Source organism: Antedon mediterranea, chromosome 9 (assembly GCF_964355755.1).
Source record: "Antedon mediterranea chromosome 9, ecAntMedi1.1, whole genome shotgun sequence".
NCBI lineage: Eukaryota > Metazoa > Echinodermata > Crinoidea > Comatulida > Antedonidae > Antedon > Antedon mediterranea.
Window position 1 is genome coordinate 14,901,767 of NC_092678.1, and position 20,726 is coordinate 14,922,492.

Here is a 20,726-nt window from a genome sequence, read left to right on the forward strand (position 1 = left end):
TGTGATATGAAATAGTATGGAGCGTGCGCACCCAGCGCTATATACGGGATCTACCTCTGCCAAATAATGTATATGGTATTGTTATTCTATAGACCTACTGTTCGTAAGGTATTTTTCAAATGTTCATACCCTCAAACAATACAATAAAGGTTATATATTTATGAATTTATATTGAATATAGGTCTTATGAACGTTTATATGATATGTATATGTGGCATACATTATTTTTAGCTTTTTGATTCTTTTACGTTTAATTGTTTTACAGCATTTTGGAATGCTATTAAGTATTTTGTTGATTTTTTTCGACTTAAAATGTGAATATACACCACATTTACTCCCCATAGGGTAATCTGGAAATGCCTGTGGTTTACTATTTGTTTATAGGATTAACCATTTTATAATATTTTGGTCATATGTATCTGTTTCAGCCATCAATCAATTAGCTTTAATTCCTGTTTTAGTAATTAAGTGTATTTTCTTTCTTTTGATAATGATTACAACTTAATGTAAATGGTCAAAAAGACCATTCGCAGTCAGAGCCTTAAGTGAGCAACTTCAATAAAGCAATTTCAAACACTTCTATATTTGGTACCTGTGTTTGAGTATTTTGTGTTTTGCACGTTGTATAATAGTAAAGGTTACATATACATGTTATAGATTATGGATATTATAATCCATATTATTACATTATACATGACCCTTGTATGCGATTTGAGAGGTTGAGCATTAACATTGAGAAAACTAGACATAATAATAATATTATTAATAACAGTCTGTTCTTATATATCGCATATAAGTAGGCTCTCAATACGCTTCACATCAAAAATAAAAGCAGGAAATGTTAAATTAATGAAAAGCTTGTTGGAAAAGGAAATTTTTGAGTTGAGTCTTAAATGAGTTAAGGGAAGTGCACTGTCTAATTGTGATAGGCAGGAAGTTCCACAAAGTTGCCGCTGCCAATGCAAAGGCTCTCTGACCGTATGTAGATGTCCTTGTCCTTGGAACCACAATTAGGCATTGCGAACCGGACCTAAGAGATCTAGTGGGTTGGTAACTCTGCACAAGCTCAGATAGGTAGCCAGGCACCAAATTGTTCTGAGCTTTGTAGGCCAGGATCAACACCTTGTACTGTATCCGTTGTTGTACTGGTAACCAGTGAAGATCTGCAAATATTGGGGAGATGTAGTCAAATTTACGTGTCCTTGTTGTTATGCGGGCAGCAGTATTGTAGACGCTGCAGAATTTTCAGTCGGAAGACCAATGAAAAGCGCATTACAGTAATCAAGCCTTGATCCGACAAACGCATGCACAAATTTATTTGTGCTATGTTGATCGAGGTACTTTCAAAGTCGGCCAATGTATCTAATGGAAGCAGATGCCGATCGAGCAATGGTTTTCAGGTGAGTATCCATTGTCAAGTGACAATCCAATTGTACACCAAGATTCTTTACCGTCTGCGAAGAAGTGACAGAAACCTGTCCCACTTTGATGTTAACAGGATGTGGTGGTAGTGGTCGAGTTTTAGATGATAAAGTGATGAAATCAGTATTGCTATCATTGAGCTTAAGCTTGTTCTCTTTCATCCATGTTTTGATGTCACGCAAGCAGTTCTCAATTCTTGTGAGCGAATCATGCTGCATAGATACATAAATCTGCGTGTCGTCTGCATACGTAGCATACTGTAATTTATGATGTTTTATGATATCTCCTAACGGTCTATAAAGAGCTGCAATTGTTTGCCAATCCCTTTCAGCTAACATTTTATTTACTTAAGATTTATTTTTCAATAATATCTAAATCAACAAAGTATATATTCTACACATGTGGGATAAAACATTGCATTCTACAAGGCTTGTATGACTACTATCTAATGCCATATTTTTAAGAGGTTATATTATGTTTAAACGACTAGTTTTAACATTTATGTAAGTAAGGTTCCACAGTATGTGATTACAACATTATGGTTGTTTAATTGCTCATCATTATTTAAGATGCACCGAGTTTAGCCGTTGATGGAACTGGAAAAAAGCTTTATTGGACATATTCGAGCGAAAACCGAATTGAAGTAATAGATATGGATGGAACGAACAGACAAATTCTGATTTACACAGGATTAAGACGTCCATTTGGAATTGAGTTAGACACAACTAACGGGTATGATATCACTATCTATATTTGTTTACAGTACAGTATGTCTTGTGTCAATCTCAAATCTTAAAATGCACCTTGTACCTTTAAAATACGCAATAAAGAAAGTAATATAGATTATGAAATGAATGACTTAAGTCGGGTTTTATTTCATAAGATCCCAATGCTAGCTCTGCTCTTATTAGTTGATCTACATTGCAATAGGCTGTGACCTACTACACTACTTTAACATACATTGTACCTATTTAGATACCTGTACTGGACCTCGATTTATTCTGATAAGGCGAACATAGAGCGAGTGAAGTTAAATGACTTGAGTACAAGAACTGCCTTAGTAAAAACAGAAATGGAAGTCACATACAGACTTGTTTTAGCAGCTACAGGTAAGTTTATGAGCCATGATGTATATCAATTGTACAAACTAGTACTAGTAAAATAATACTGTGGGCTACTAAGTTAAATGTAATTGAGGCCGCATCCCGAATTTCTGAAAAAAGCAGACCAATATGCGTGTATTATAGTTATGTAGGTTGGCAGTCACTGTTTATGTACATAGTCAGATCTGACAACTAAAATAACACTTTTGAAAGTTGTATTGTAGTTTTCAGATAAGAAAACAGATACATTTTTTGTTGCCACTGTGAATAAAATTTTATTTTACGTTTCATGTATCTTGATTAACCTATTTCAATGTTATATAGCATTTAATACATTGTTTGGTAGATGCTAAATATTAAAATTATCCATTTATTGTTTCATCACGTAATACGTTTACATATTACTATTACCAACTAATCCAATTTTAACATCAATATTTAGATCAGTAAAAAATTGCCTTTTTATTACTGTTTTAAAACTGCTCGCGTATAATGCTATGAGAGATAAGCAAGCCTAACGAGCCCGCCTTCAAACTCAAACTTTATTTTGAAGAAAGCTCTAAAGCTATGTCTACATTATTAAAATAGTTGTGCCCACATTATGGTAGTAATATTCCCAAATATGGTACTGATATGACATCATCATCCAAAAAGTTCTAAAATTCACAAAAATAATTAAAAAAATTAATTACAATAAATCAATAAATTAAACCTAATTAAAAACGAGTAGAGAGTAAATAACAAATACAATTTAAATACTTACAGCCAGTACTTAGAACAAAGTGGAGAATTTTACAAGACTACTTTATCAGATATTGACATTTTAGGCCTATACCATTATTTATTAATACAAAGATAATTGCACCCTACTGTATATATTGTTTTTATGTTAAATCATTATTGTTTTATTAAATATTTAAACAAAAAATAACAATTGTTATATCAATTTTTCCCCTTATAATTATTTTCATTTCATTAAATGTTATAATAATTACAATTATGTTTTAATTGTGTATATTTTAGATAAATGTATGGATAAAAACACTTATACTTTTAAGTTAGTAATTTAAGTGGTGGGCTGTATGGATTCTACATTCAGCAGTTCAGTATAGTTTACAAAGGTTAATTACAATTTTACATTTTTTTCCCAATAGAAATGAATAGAGGTCACCGTGCAATACATGATGTCGGTATTCAACTGTACCATTATTACCATTATTTAAATTTACTTATAGTTCTCTTATTGTTTTCACTATAAGATGGAAAGATGTATTGGTGCGATAGTTGGAATAAGGTAATTGAGGAAGCTAACCTTAACGGAACTAACAGAACAACGATTGCAACTGGGCTGGATTACCCGTTTAGGATTGATATATATGGAAACTATCTGTACTGGACAGATTCGGGTGTTATATATCGAGTTGATATAACAACTGGAGAATCATCAATAGAAAGTAGCGATAGTCGAATTAATAGTCTAACCGGATTATACATTTTAAAAGGTAAACTATTCTCTTTTGTATTTAAATAAAATTACTATTAATGAAACTATAATTGTAGATTTTTTCTCTATTGAATCGATGGATGTGGGTGCTAATGAAACAATAAATGTCATTCCATAAAAGTTATAAAAGAAATTGTAATGTATTAAGGATGGTCACACATTGAGTAGTAAACCATTTTTAGACAAAAAAAATTTATAAGACGAACCAGGACTGACGCAATTCTTTCCACCCAAATCGGTTTAAAAAAACGGGTTAAGGTCGAATCATGTACTGTAGGTATAAACATATAATTCATACATCCATGTTGGAATCGGTTCGTGCTTCAATGTATAGCACCATGTAGTACGGTACTTACGCGCCACATTTTTTTTAAATTAGTCGATGGAAGTAACCAGTGAATTCATCAGTTATTCAATTGTAAGAAAGTTTCTTTTTTTTTGACATGGAGTTGGTAACATGCGTTTTACATTGTGTCTACCTATATTCCAGTATTAAGCATAATTTATATATAAAAGCATTATTATAAGCACCGCTTTACATACAGTGGAATGAGTACTTCTATGTTATTCATACTGTCGTTTTGGGATCTTTTGAATGTTAGCCCTACTATTTAGGGTGTGTAGAAAGCGACGACCTCGAATTGGACGACCCCAACGACCCGGGCGACCTCGAATTGAACGACCTCGAATTGAACGACCCATAACACGAAACCGACGACCCCTATAGCCTAGCCTAGCCTAGGCCTAAGTGTGGTATAACATCCCAAAGCCGAACATAGCCAAAGATCTTTAAACTATACCTTATTATATAATACTCGCAAGCAAGCAATTGATTGAAAAAATACAGAAATATCGCCATTTGATACTGATTGTGTCGACACGAACAAACGAAAGATATGGAACGCCAAGAGTGCATCATTAAAACTGCATTCGACATATTAAAAATAAATTAAAAAGAAATAAATATTATACAATACATGGTTAAACCATGGACGTATAATTACATCTCGTCTTCTTATAACAAACACTATAGGCCTACCAAGCAGCGTAACATGGTTGGTTTTAAACAGAAAAGGAAAGTAGTCATATTTAATAATTTAATTGTTTTTAATCTTTCAAGGTAAAAATGCAGTGCACTCCATAATATTTTTCTCGCGTGTATGCCTACCACGTAAAATCACGTTGTCTCTCAGGACTAATAGAGTATTGATATTCTTCGAATGAGGTTAAATAATTATTAATTTTTATTTACTATCTTTTAATATCATATTTTATTGAATTTTACAATGTTAATACACAAAATATTTTACTAACAAACGGTGATTTTATGCAATTATTTTACTTCAACTGCCGCCTGAGGGGGCAACATGTTTACGTCATTTTTGGCTAAAAACGATCATTTTCGGTCATGTTTTAGGCCTTATATTTTGGAATCTACAAGTCAGATATTCATAATTATTTCTCTTTAATTATAATATTTAATAATATATACTAAAAACCGTGATATATAAACTTTGGAATATACATCGTTATATCTAATAATTAATATAAATAGAACTTCTATTAAACAGAAACGAGCACCGGCGAAAGTAAGCATTTGGCGTTTCATAGAAAATAACGTTTTTCTGGCGGCGCCTCAACTTGTCGGCGGCTCAACTTGGCCTAATCCTGCATGGGGAGGGCCATAAGAAAGCTTTACATTTCACACATGCATTGTATACGGTCAAAACATGGAGGTATAACAATATTTTTATACCTCCATGGTCAAACCATGGAGCTGGTCAAACCATGGAGTACCTCCATGGTCAAACCTTACCTGCCGCTGAAAAAGGGGCCTGGTTTGCCATGTTTATGATATTTCGTGTGCTAATCGAGTCGAATGCAGTTTTAATCATGCACTCTTGCCGTTCCATATATGTTCGTTTGTTCGTGTCGACACATTCAGTATCAAATGGCAATATTTCTGTATTTTTTCAATCAATTGCTTGCTTGCGAGTATTATATAAGGTATGGTTTAAAGATCTTTGGTTATGTTCGGCTTCGGGATGTTATACCATACTTAGGCCTAGGCTAGGCTAGGCTATTATAGGGGTCGTCGGTTTCGTGTTATGGGTCGTCCAATTCTAGGTCGTCCAATTCGAGGTCGCCCGGGTCGTTGGGGTCGTCCAATTCGAGGTCGTCGCTTTCTACACACCCCTACTATTTATTGTTTATTTATTATTACAGATTATATATGCCTACCATAATTCATTGCAGAGTTATTTATTTCGTCATGAGTATTTAATTCATTTTAGCAGGGTTATTTACATTGTGATAAGACTCTATAAAATTTGTAGCCGGGATCTATTTGTTACAATTATTACCTTAATTTTACTACATTGTACCCTGCTTGACAATTACGGGCCATCATATTGATGAAGTATATGACAACATTTTCTTATAGATTTAAATGAATGCTCTTCTGACCAATGTTCAACAAATGGGGTGTGTTATAATCCAATTTCTACCCACTCATGTGAATGTGACACTGGATTCATACGTGAAGTTGGTAGAGGTAGAGGTTGTACTGGTAAGTGTTTTAAAGGAATACTGAATTAGTTAATTTTCGACATACTATGTATTAATTATATATCAAAGAGTTAAATAAAGTCATAAACAATATTAATATATTTACACATTCTGAATTATAAGCCAATTAATGTTGTCGCCAATGGAGTTCCGTCATTTTAAAATATTACCCAGAAGCCGCGGGAGCTGGAGGGGCGGAAGTATCTTCATCCGGGAATGTTTAAATGTGTTTCGTATGCGTTTAGCTGTAATATCGAAAACAACAACGATTTGTTTATCCTAATTAAATTGATTTTTTCGAGTAGTATAGTCTTTCTCTATTTCATTTGTGTTTGTAATTATCTTGGAAGTTATTGGTGATTTATCAAAACCAAAAAAATAGTACAAAATGGTGTTTTGTATGGCGTTTGGATGCAGCAATGCATTGGATAAGAAAGGCAGGAAATCCAAAGGAATACGCAATGTTAGATTTGCTAAAGAAATGGGTTGCAGCCATGAAGTTGAAAAACCGCACATTAATATTTATTCCAGAGTATGTAGTGACCATTTTGAAAAAGAAATGTTTGAGGATGACTCCGTAAAAGTCAGTATTGTTGGTGCGAAGTCTAGGCCTACCAGGCGGTTGAAGCCAAATGTAGTACCTAAACAGTTTGTTTTCAATAAAGCGGTTAGCCAAGCAAGCCAACAAAGACAGGAACGACATAAACTACTGACACAAAAGCGATGGCCCAAGACCAAAAACAAGTTACGTAACATACCAAATTCTGCTTTTTAATGTTCGGCCACACATTGAGTGAGGGGCTCCTAGGCTAGATAGACTAGGATAGTAGAGGCTAGGCCTAGTTAGTAATACTAATAGTAGGCTACTAGGCATACTACTACTCTAGCTAGTAGGCCAAGGAAAGTAGGTTACCGAGGTGAACGGCCAAACACAACAAGACTAGGCTTAGGCAAAAAAGTGTAGGCCTACACAGTTATCTCAATTTAAATTTGTTATATAAATCTTTACTTTATTTATATAGCCTAGTACTTATTTTATTTTTAAGACCATTACCTTGGAGAACTTAGTGGAAAGTGAGAATGCAGAATTAATTAGTGGATCTACAGTTGACACAGCATTTGATGAGCAGATGGAAATTCCTGTTGAGGTGTGCAACTGTAGACATGGAACTAAAATCAGCAAATCAACACAGGTTTGTGGTACTTAAATTAAACAATCTTTTTTCTATATCTTTATTGGCCTAATGTGATAACAGTTTGTGGAAACTCTAGTTGAACTAGTTATGCCAACCCCTTCTTTTACCGTAGACGGACACTCTGGCAGACCAACTGAAAATCCAGCATGACCATTCATATGCGAAAATAATAAGGACGGACACCACAAAATCTAAGACTACAACCTCCAAATGCAAATTAGTGCCAACCAAGAAGTCAGCAAGTTCACCAAAGAAACAACCTAGTGTTGAAAAGGAGCCAGAATTGTAATATTCAGATGTAGACCATTCTGACAGTGACACAGGTAATGTTATTATGCTTTTGATCTTGATCACAGTAAAGACAAGCTGGAATAGATGGACTTTTGTTTTGTCTTGATTTTAAAGCCCCATTCCCTACGTTTTTTAGATCTAATTTAAGATCACAAACTATATTTAATGTAAAAATAATACTATATGGTCCTATTGCGATAACTTTTTTCGTCTTTAAACGGTTAAAAATGTGAAAAATAAGTCGATTCTAATAATTATAGCGGCCCGCTATAAATCCCAAAATGCATTGCGCGCGGATTGATATATTTGTTTTTCACCTGTAATTCGCCCACTTTTCGATCCATCGTGAGGCCAAAACAAATGGAAGACCCCTAAATTTTCAGCGAAAATACCGGGTTTTCCCAAATTTGTATCAACGGAGTCTGGCAAAAATAGAAAGACAATTAATGCAGCAACTATACAACGTCAGGCTAGGTATATAGCTCGCGTACGATGTTCGTACGTTACCGATGTTTACCAGCTAGGCCTACAAAACTAAGCCTAGCTAGGCTAGGCCTAAGACCGTCCACGAGAGGTCGATCGCCGCGAGCTACTTAGGTAGTGCATTGTTTCTCACTTTTTATCATAATTTACCATAAAACGTACATTTAAGACAAGGAATGACATGGTTTAATGTTTTTAAAGTGATATATATGTATTATTTTCCAAAAAACGTCCAAAATTGCAGGGAAGGGGTCTTTAAGCGTTAATTCTTGGAATAGACGATTTTCTTTTTTCTTGTATCGGAAAACTTTTACACAATACTTCTTTTTCAATACAGTAATTAGTTTTTACAATTTTTACGTACAGATTGTGAACCTACAGTTGACAGTGAGTATGAGCCATCAAGTAGTTCAGATGAGTCAGGTTCATCAAAAGAAGATGACCATACATCCAGTAATAACAATGATGCTGTATTCTTGGTCTACCAGTCATCAATGGACAAACTTTTTGAAACATGCAGCATTTGTGGCAGCATTCTAGAAGTAACTAAATTTTTCAGAGGAACTATGGTTGTGTACGAGTGGATATGCCACAACAATCATCGCGGTAGATGGGAATCCCAGCCAGTGATTAGATATATGCCCCAGGGAAACCTTGATCTTGCTGGGGGTATACTTTTTACTGGGGGAACATACACACAAGTGATATTGCCAAGACGATGAAACTAAAATTTTTTTCAGTGGTCATATCTCTTCCCTGCTATGGATGAATTATATAAGGAGATTCACCTCATGTGGATTGATGCCTTTCGTTATCAGCATGTTTTTGTAGGAGGCGATAGCAGGAGCGATACCCCAGGCCACAATGCAAAATATTTAACATATTCGTTTATGGAAGAGCACAGTGAATTGATTTTACATCATATTTTAACTTCAAAATTGTATATACTTTTTCAACTACAACTTTTTAAGCACTTTATACTTTTTATCATATTTTAACTTCCAAATTGTATCTACTTTTTAAATTTAAGTTTTTGTGCAATAATATGTGTATTCTATTTTTTTAATTGCTTGTTTATATACTATATATCTGTGCCAATCATTTGGAAATTACTCCATGTATGGTTATATTCAACAGTTGTAATTAAACCTAAAACTTTCATTAGGAATCGGTTCTTTCAGTTCGTGAACTCTAATATCACTACGGGCGACAAGTGCTGTTTTTAGAACTTATCATCTGTATCATTTCTTGGTTTTCCTTTTCTTCTTGGCTCTAGTTGATAAGGTACTAGACCGTATTCCATTATTTTTTTGCTGATGATGTTTTATAAACTGACGATAAGAACGAGAATTTCACACTGTGTTCCCAGCATGGAGGAGCCGGAAGCGAAATGAGCCCCTTCAGTGACGTCACAGCCTTGTTTTCGATGACAAGATGTCTGACCATCAAAATTATCAATTCTATACTAAAAACGACTGTTTGACAATCGATTTTATTGAAAATTACGTTATGAATGTTAAAAATTATCGATCAGATCGTGTTTATTACATTTTATCTACATGTGAATGATGTTTTTAATGCTTAATTCAGCATTCCTTTAAAGAAGCCAAAGTTATAGCGTGTGGCCCTGAGAACGTTCGACTCAGTTGAAACAAGGCAATCTATCTACCATAATGCTGATATCCAGAGATCAAATGGTTTATATGTGGCTGCGACATGATTAATCCCACGGCCGTTAACAGACACCGTGCACCGCGGAGAATATGTCATAGTACGGTACTGTTGGTATTTGTCGCAGCCAGCTGTTACGAGTTCCTATCTTGGCAAGTGAACTCAGTGTGTTCTTGTTAGATTGCCTTGGTTGAACCTGGATTTCCACATTCAATGTTATATTCATACCGTAACATGTTAACCTATTATTAATTATAATTCTGGTAAAAGGATATTTCTTCGCACTGCTTTAAGATTACAGTGACCGACATGTATTCCTATTAAAGTATCAATTAATTGAATTACCAAATACTTGTTGAAATAAAAGAATACAAATGTATACGAATAAGTTTATTCATCAATATCAATTTATTTTTACTATTTCAAGTTCATAAAAATAAATAAAAAATGCTGGTATTGATGACCATAAGAGCAAAACTCGTTTGCTGGTCAAATTAAATAATTAGTGAACATTTTTTTTAAATAAAACTAGAATTTAATTCGTCACTTTGACGAATTACAGGTGATCATTTTTATCATTTTACCGAAATTAATTTTTTTTAACATGCACGTACGTTAACATACGATCGGAAAATGTTGATGTATGACATCCTATTATACGCTTATAGTGCTCAGTTGTGCCATATACAATATGTACAGTATATACTGTATATCTATATACAGTGTAGCATAGGTGAAATTACGGGACACACATCATGTTCTAATTTTTTGGTATGATGGAATTATCAAGATAAAGTTGAAATTGACAATTTCGAAAGATAATGAATCGAGCAAATAAATATAAGAATTGGAAAAGAATTTGGCACGTAGAAGCGCAATGCGTGCTCTTTGAAATGTGTATAACTTTGACTAAAGAATTTTAAAAACTACTTTTTAACTTCAACATAATTATGATAACATCACAACATCCGATAGGTTTATTTTTTATATGAATTAATAACTACATTTCATCAGCTTTCATAATAAGTTATATTCTTCAAGATCACTTTTAATTCTTAAGAGCTGTAAGATAGTTAAATATACAGCGAAGGTGACATTACACGACCTACGTTATCCAGGTTTTTACGTATGATGACGTAATTAAAATGAAAATAGTAGCAACTCATGAAAAAGTCAATTACTTGAGCAAGCACATACTACAATTTTAGCGAAGAGCAAGCTTGCATAACTCTGTTGAATATGATAACCTATACAAAAAAGGAAAAACAAATCCTAATTTTTAAATTCAAGTGGCCATTTGATGACCTCACGTCATTTTGTACGCCAAATTTGTACATACATTCATATCTACAACTCGATGATTACCACAATTAGTTTTGGGGGTCACCGAGCATTTTGAAGAATTATTTTTATTTTAAAAAACCTTATTTTTCACCAATTTTAGCACTTTTGTGCAATTAATGTGCGCATTTTAAGTCGGAACGGACTCAAATGTAGTGAATGTACTAAGGATGGTGAGTAGAATGCGATTTGTTAAAAAAAATCGTATTCTTGACACAAAAATCTGTACAGAAATAAATAAATAATATTGATTTCATACAGTAACAATAGGTGATCCTTTTATTCTAAAGGATCACCTAATTATCTCAAAAAGTTGAATGGCAATGATCACAAGAATTCACAATGTCTTTCAAATACTTTAACTTACAGTAGTCCTAAAAGCTTTTCAGCGTGATCACTCATCCATGACGTCATTTATACGCCATTTTGTGAAATCACATTATCAATCATAGCCTATCTCCATAATTCATTATCACATATTAATGAAATTCACTACACGTAAACTTCAGATCAAGGGTAAAAATATTAGCAAATAAAAACGTAGGCTCATGCGCGTGAAATTGCGCGTTAAAAATTTAAAAAGCTCAAAATTACGTTTTGATCAATTTAGAGCACGAATTAAGCCATTTGCGTGTTTTAAAACATTACTGCGCAAAAACACGTTTTCGGTACGTAGAAAGTGTAAAAAATACCATTTTTTTTGTACAAATTGCATTTTATTAATCTTCATTGGTACATTTACCAAATTTGAGTCCATTTCGACTTAAAATAGTGCTGTACGAGCACGTAAAAAATGACAAAATGCGCACAATAATTGTACAAAAGTGCTAAAAATGGTAAAAAATAGGGCATTTTTAAAATGAATATAACTCTTCAGAATGGAAGGTAACCCCCATTTTTTTTAACTTATTATGGAAGCCAATGAGTTTTAGATATAAATGTATATACACATTAGACGTGCAAAATGGTATGACGTCTTAATTTGGCCAAATGAAAATAGGGTTTTTTCCTTTTTTGTCCACCATAGGCCTAATCAACAGAACGCAACTCGCTTGCGCTTATCTGTGATCGATTTTCTTTTAATTTGTAATATATTCTACCTCAACCAATTATGTTGCCAATATTTTCATTTGGATGACGTCATCACGTCTTAAAATTTAAATAACGGTGGTTACGTAATTTCACCTACAACATATATTTGAATACCTTACAGCTTTTTTCTGATTTTTTTAAAGCACACAAATGGCCTAATTCATGCTCTAAATTGATCAAAACGTAATTTTGAGCTTTTTAAATTTTTAACGCGCGATTTCATGACTCTACGTCCGCATGCGTTTTTATTTGCTAATATTTTTACCCTTGACCTGAAGTTTACGTGTAGTGAATTTCATTAACTAGATGGTACGCTCGCTTCGCTCGCGTACCATCTAGGTCGTGCCCACAGATGGTTCTCGAATACATAATAATTTTAGAGTTAAAGAACTGGCGATTTCAAATATACGTACCGCAGGACAATAATACATTTATGTACTCAACTAAAATTAGCACCCTGGGAATTACTTCAGAAAGAGAAACTTGTCACAAAATGAGACCAATTGTTTAAGTCAAATTTAAACAAACTTAATTTGTGTTTTATATGTAACATTAGGGTTGAGGGATGGGAAAGAGGATGGGTGCAAAGAGGAACAATTTTTAAATATATTCTTTTATCCATTTAATAACCAAATATTAATTTTTTTCATGTTTTACAAATAATATACCACTAAACACAGTAAAGCATTGCGATGTAATACTTGTTGAAACTATCACCGTCCTAGTCGATTGAAAAGTACAGTACATGTAACGACACATCACTACGACGTGTATTTGTTTATATAATGTAAAACAATTTGTGAAAACCACCTCTATTCGGGGCAAATAATAAATTCGATTTAATCGTCAATATATTAAATTATCTAACTCAACTAAATTAGTAGGCCTAATGGTTTTCAATTGTTTCTTAGAGCCAATTCATACTTAAAGTTGGTTCCTACCCTACCCACCAAAGTTGTTGCGTTTAGGGCATGTGATGCACTGTAGGCCTATCCTCTACTGGCTTTACAACGCTACTCATGCCAGTGAGGGAAGGGTGATGATGTGGGATGTTTAACTGCAATAATAAATATTTGTACATAAATATACGGCGACTGAAAACGCTAGCTCATTATCCCGCTCATTATCCGTTTAAAAAAAATGTATATCCAACCTCTGCAGCACAGATTGAAAAAAAAAATGGATCGAATTTCTGTTATGAGTATACAGTACTTGACTTTACGACGCCTGAGGGAATAGAAACTTGTGGAACAGAGATTGGAATGTTCCATTCATCGCAAATCAATACATTTGTAAAAACGTATATCAAATCTATCAAAACAGCATTTTTTAAAGAAAATCGGCCTGTCTTCAACATTATGATGCTGTACTCGAACTGTTCAACCGGTTTTCAGCTATTAAAAACAATTATCGTAGGAGGAGATAGGAAAATGCGAAGTGTCCTCGTATTATTGTGTGCGGGTATTTTTCAAATTGGACATCCATTAGACAGTGTATACCACGATCGAAAAACACCCCTATTTGGGGCAAATCGTTGAACCTAAATTCGTTTTAATCGTCAATAACTAATTATCGAATTCAATTTAATTTGTAAACAGGGTTACATCAGGTGGTTAAAATTAGTACAGAAAGTACGAACCAACTTAACATACCATCGAGTAAACATTCTAGAAATAACGCGCGATTTACTGAATTTTGCCCTTACGTAAATTTATAAATAGATATGTGATAATGAATTATGGAGATATGATTGATAATGTGATTTAACAAAATGGCGTATAAATGACGTCATGGATGAGTGATTACGTTGAAAAGCTTATTAGGACTAAGTTAAAGCGTTTGAAAGACATTGTGAAATTTTTGTCATCATTGTCAGTCAACTTTTTGAAATAATTGTTACACAAAAAGTGTACAGAAACAATAATAATAGTAAAGATTTTATACAATAACAATAGGTGATCATTTTATTCTAATGATCACCTAATAATTACAATAATAAATATTTTGTACAATAACAATAGGTGATCATTTTATTCTAAATGATCACCTAATAAAGCTTTTTGTACAATAACAATAGGTGATCATTTTATTCTAAATGATCATCTAATGATGAAATGAGGTGGTCTCTGAAAACGAGGAAGGTTTGTATGGAATAGACCCCAGATAACATGAATATTTTAAGAATGATGTAGCTGCTTATTAATAGGCTTGCAGTTTTCACACAGCGTCCGGTAAATACAACAAAGGTGTACAATGTACTGTAAGATACAATCATGGTGCATCGGCTTTAGATTTTTTAACAATCGGGTTGTAGCATTGATTTTAAACAGAAACCCGTACTTTACAATATTTTATAATATACCTGTAATCTTAATCATCTCTCTAGTGTTATTGATTGTTAAATCAACGTTTTGTAATATTTTCTTACAAAAGGTTGCCCTCATGAAGTTGTTATGGCAAAAGGTGTGAATTACACATTTGAATATGCATCGTTGGGAATGTTGGCACATTCTCTAGAAGTATGTGGTGCAGGTGACAGTGAGTTCAATTAAAATTATAGATTTAGGCATGTGTGTTTTTCCCCAACAGTTTTAATATTGCGCCTGCAATTAAGTTGAATAATTTAAATGATTTATAAAAAAACTTCACGTATGTCGGTATAATAATACGGTATTAAACTCATTATCGTACTGTAGTCATTCAAGATTCCGTGTATGTTCATACCAGAGAAGAGTGAAATGCATAATGCGGATTAACAAAGATTTGATTACCGTATTACTTGGTAGTGTGGAAAGATGAGATTTATTATGTTTATATTTCATATTTTTACCTCATGGAATTATTTGCCCCATTGCATGTAAAAAATAAATATGTATTGTTGTGTTATAAAATAAAATCAATATCAACTATTATTACACGCATTTCCTATTAGGTCCATTGGCCGAGCGGATGTGTAATCGCAATCTACATGGAGGAGTAGGAATCTGGGAAGCAATTAAAGTGAAATTATGCGATAACTATACCATTGATGAGTTAGTAGAGGTAGGCTAATAATTAGGTGATTATTTAGAATAAAATGATCACCTATTGTTATTATATGAAAACTTTATTCTTCTTCTTATTCTTATTATTTATTTCTCTCTGTACAAGTTTGTGTAACAATTATCTCAAAAAGTTAAATGTCAATGATCACACATTTTTTTCACAAGGTCTTAATAATTTAACTTAATCATAATAAGCTTTTCAGTGTGATCACTCAAACGTGACGTCATTAATACGCGATTTTGTGAAATCACACTATCAATCATATCTCCATAACTCTTTATCACATATCAATGAAATTCACTATAAGTAAACTTCAAGTCTAGGTAAAAATATTAGCAAATAAAAACTTGCACGTTTCAAGGTCATGTGCGTAAAATCGCGAGTTAAAAATTTAAAAAGCTCAAAATTAGGTTTTGATCAATTTAGAGCATGAATTAAGCTTTGTCTACACTAACAAACTTTATGTGCCAAAAAAATGTGATGTACCCATATATGGACATGTTGATCTTATATCACTACCATTTTAAGCATACCACTACCATATATGGGCACATCAAATTTTTTTGACACATAAAGTTTGATAGTGTAGACAAGGCTTTAGGCCATTTGTGTTTTTCAAAAAATTACTACGCAAAAATGGGTTTTTGCGCACGCGATTATTAGAAAGCGTAAAAAATAAAATGTGATGCATAAACCACATTCTATTCACAATCCTTAGTACATTTTTTTTTTTTTTTTTTTTTTTTTAATATATTGAGGGCGTGAAACAACGGTTGGTTTTTAAAATTTTCTAATACTGCTGCTCTAAAGTCGAAGTTGAAATCTGTGTTGAAACTTGGTTTTTGAAATTGATCATCAGGTAGGCTCCAGTCAGTGTATTGTAACGCTAAGCCGTTACGTTGGTTCCCCACGAAAAACGATCGTATAGTAGGTTACTCAAATAAATTGAATCGACCATTCTATAATTTCCGTCTACTTTAATATTTGACATTAAACTTTTGTTGTAAAGAATCAACTTATCACCGATCGTGAAGATCTCGACCTTAGTTACAAGAAATATCAAAGTTTAATATCTCTGTTAGCTGTTTTCACAAATTTAAACTGATTTTACTGAGAAGATTGATACGTATTTTTAGCGCCTATTGTCAGATCAAAGGAATCGCCGCCCAGTGCAAGCTATTACGCAACACTGAAAGGACTATCAAGATCTTTTGTTTTCTTTTGTTTTTGTTCTTCACGCTTGATCGACTCTCGGTTTACAATAGCTTTTTGATACGACTAGGCGATGGCTGATAAGAAACAGAAAAAAAAAAACGAAAAAAAGAAGATATACAAATGCCAAGCTAATACAAATGGTATACATATGGAAAAAGAAATGGAGAGGATCGACATATCTGATTTTCCCCCAACACTAACAAAAATGGATTCTAAGCCAAACTCACAAACTGCTTGTTCTCCGCCAACCTTATTGAGAATCTGCGATGAATTCCCTCCAATAAATGAGCAACATCCTGGAACCTTTGATAAAAGGTTTAACAATATTATTGTCAACTATATGGAAGAAAACTATGAGCCTAAGCTACAAATTGTAAGAACAGAAAATGAAAATCTCAGAACAGAAAACAAATCACTAAAATCTGAGGTTGAGTCTCTGAAACAAAGGCATCTAAAAATACACTGTCCCAAAAAAAAAAAAATGATGACATTTCTAAAATTAGAGCTGAGATCGACAAATCTAATGAAAGAATGAAAAAATTGGAGAAGGAAAACAAAAATCTGAAACTTGACTTTGAGTCTTGGAGGTTATGGGAAAAACGGACAATGAACAAAGAAGAACAAATAAAGACATTACGTCAACAAGTTACAGAAACGGAGCGTGGCTTATCCATAGCTAAAGACGAAATATATGAACTAAAAAGAACGCAAATTGCCATCGACACCTCAGATTTTGAACTACAACGTAGGACGAGAAAACAAATAATGGAAAGTCACACAAGTTCTACGACAACGCAAACAAGGAAAGTTTCTTCTAACACAAACGATTCTATTACACAAACTGAACAATTGATTGATAATCTGTTTGAGGAGCTTACCAACAGGCAGCCATCTTCTACTCCTTCAAAACTGACCAAATCAAAATCATCTGCGTCTGCTGCATACCAGGATCAACTAAGCCAATATAGAAACAAACACAAACAGATACACTCTGATACAGCTTTAGATAAAAAAAATCTTGATTATTGGAGATTCGATGATAAAACAGTTTAAACCAAAACGACTTAGCAGGTCAACAAATCTGAACGTAATCTGTCAGACAATGAGAGGCGCGAAAATTGATGACATTGCACACAAGGCAGCTGTCAACAGAACATAATATGGATATAATTATTCTACACGCGGGAACTAATAACTCCTCAGATGACCCAGCCACTATTGCAGTAAAAATATCATCTCTCGGAGAATCTTTACAACCGAGAAGAGTAACAATCTCCTCGATAATTCATCAAAAACATGAATCTCTTACAGAATCTAAGCGTATAAACGATGCCAATGACAAGATACGAGCAGTTGCTAGACAGCGAAATTGGGGCTTTATTGACAATAGTTGTATCATGTCAAAACACCTGTCTTCGGATGGAACTCACCTAAACCAAATTGGAGTTGGGTCATTTGCCAAAAATGTTATAAACCACATCAATGGAAATTCGTGTGACGAATCTTTGTCTGTACCTGTGCCTGACATACACCAGCCACAGTCGTCGATTTTTCATCGTGCGAATATGTATCAACGACAAACGGAAGCAAATCGTCCATTGGAGAATCATCAATTTCTACAAAAAAAACCCCACAGAGACCAAATACACCAAGAGTGGAGCCAGTACCTGGACACAGTCCACCGACTGCAAAAGGACACAGCGCCATAAGTACTCATTTTTCTAAATTAAAATTATGTGTACTTAATGCTCGATCCACGCAACGCAAAGCCTCAAGAAAAAGAGTGGAGCAAGTATCTGGAAATGGTGAGACGAGTACTAAATCCACAGAAAAACATAGGTCTATAGAAAAAGCACATATTAATTTTGGCGTTCTAAATGCACGTTCACTGCGTAAAAAGTGTGATGAATTTGTGGACTTAGTTGTTAGCTATAATCTAGATGTAGTGGCGGTGTCTGAAACCTGGTTAAGACCAGATGATGATCTTGTGATTGGAGATTTAACTCCACTAGGATATCGCTTTGTGCATGTCCCTAGGGTGGACAAAACTGGGGGTGGTGTTGGAATTCTGTCTAAGTCAAGCTTAGTTGTTAACTTGAAAACGGATGTACATAAATATGCATCATTTGAGGCTATACATATTACGTCTAACTCGAAATCTCTTCGTTTAGTTAACATATATCGACCACCAACCTTGTCTGTTACAGAGTTCCTAAATGATTTTGAAAAAATTTTGTTTGACTTTATTCTCTTTTCGTCTGAAATTGTTTTCTGCGGAGACTTTAATATCCATATGGATAATAAAAAAAATGTGGCAGCGGATAGATTTAAAACACTGCTTAGATCGTTTGGTCTCCAGCAGCATATAAATGAACCCACACACTGTAGTGGGCACTGCCTCGACCTTATCATCACTAGAGATGATCTACCTCTCTCGGATGTAAAGATACACCCTGGCCTGTCAGATCATTTTGCCATATTTTGCAAGTTTGATCTTAAACGGCCCACAACACACAAAACTGTAAGAAAAAGTTGCAACCTAAAACAAATTGATATTGAGAAATTCACAAATGACATTAAAGCCTGTGTGTCTAATATAACCGATGTAAGTGTAATTCTTGAAGACAGTGTAGAAAGCTATTCTGATCTCAGAGCTGTACTTGATTTACATGCGCCAGTTCAGAACAAAACAATTAGGCAACACTTACCTAGATAAATGAAATGTAACGAGTTTAACTGAAGAAGAAAAAGGGATATGTGAAGGTAGTGTCACAATAAATGAATGTACCAATGCAATTAAAAAAATGAAATTAAATAAAACTCCCGGATGTGATGGCTTGACCGTTGAGTTTTATTTACATCTCTGGGATGACATTAAACACATTGTTTGTGACGCTCTAAATGCATGTTATTTTAACAATGAAATGAGTTCTACACAGAAACGTGGTATTATAAGCCTATTATACAAAAAAGGTGATAAAAAATTGCTTGAAAACTGGCGTCCTATCACTTTATTAAATACAGACTACAAAATTTTAACTCATATTCTATGTATGAGACTTCATAAAGTAATTGAAAATGTAGTTGACAATGACCAAAAGGGGTACATTAAAGGACGATTCGCTGGAGAAAACGTCCGTCTAATTAATGATATTCTGTATTATACAGCAGAAGAACAAATCGAAGGAGCTATTCTATCCCTTGATTTTAGAAAAGCATTTGATTCTGTAAATAGAGATTTTATGTTTAAGGTACGTCTAAAAAAATTTAATTTTGGAGAATCCTTTCTAAAATGGGTAAATACAATTTATAGTAAATCTGAATGTGTTATTGTTAATAATGGTTGGATTTCAGAAAGTTTTGAAATGGAATGCGGAATAAGACAGGGTTGCCCATTGTCGGCGTTACTCTTTATTTTAGTAGTAGACATTATGGCGTGTAATATAAGAAAAGATAAATGCTATAAAGGAATATCTTTACCTAACAATGATAATGGTGAGGAAGTTCGCATTGCGCAGCTGGCAGATGACACTGTACTCTTTGTGGGAAATGAAAAAAAGTATAGAGATTGGTTTAAACATTGTTAATAAGTTTGGTAAAGTGTCTGGTATGACTTTAAATAAAAAAAAAACCAACGCTATTTGGATTGGCAAAAATGTAAACAAAATTCAAAAACCATGCAGTCTAAATTGGGTTAATGAACCAATTAAGATTTTGGGTATTTATCTGGGATATAATGAGAACAAATGCAGTGAATTAAATTGGGATAGTAAGGTGGCAAACTTAGAAATGCTA

General features: G+C 33.7%; 2 protein-coding genes across 2 annotated transcripts; both read left to right on the plus strand.

The window, feature by feature from the left end:
• Positions 1 to 2,074: 2,074 nt before the first annotated feature.
• Positions 2,075 to 4,147, plus strand: LOC140058214 (protein cueball-like). The gene is made up of 4 exons (XM_072103778.1): positions 2,075 to 2,154; positions 2,398 to 2,531; positions 3,785 to 3,979; positions 4,086 to 4,147. Exons 1-4 carry the CDS (start codon positions 2,075 to 2,077, stop codon positions 4,145 to 4,147), a joined length of 471 nt encoding a protein of 156 aa, XP_071959879.1.
• Positions 4,148 to 19,984: 15,837 nt separating this feature from the next.
• On the plus strand, positions 19,985 to 20,518 carry LOC140058215 (uncharacterized). The gene has a single exon (XM_072103779.1). It carries the CDS (start codon positions 19,985 to 19,987, stop codon positions 20,516 to 20,518), a length of 534 nt encoding a protein of 177 aa, XP_071959880.1.
• The last annotated feature ends 208 nt before the right edge of the window (positions 20,519 to 20,726 follow it).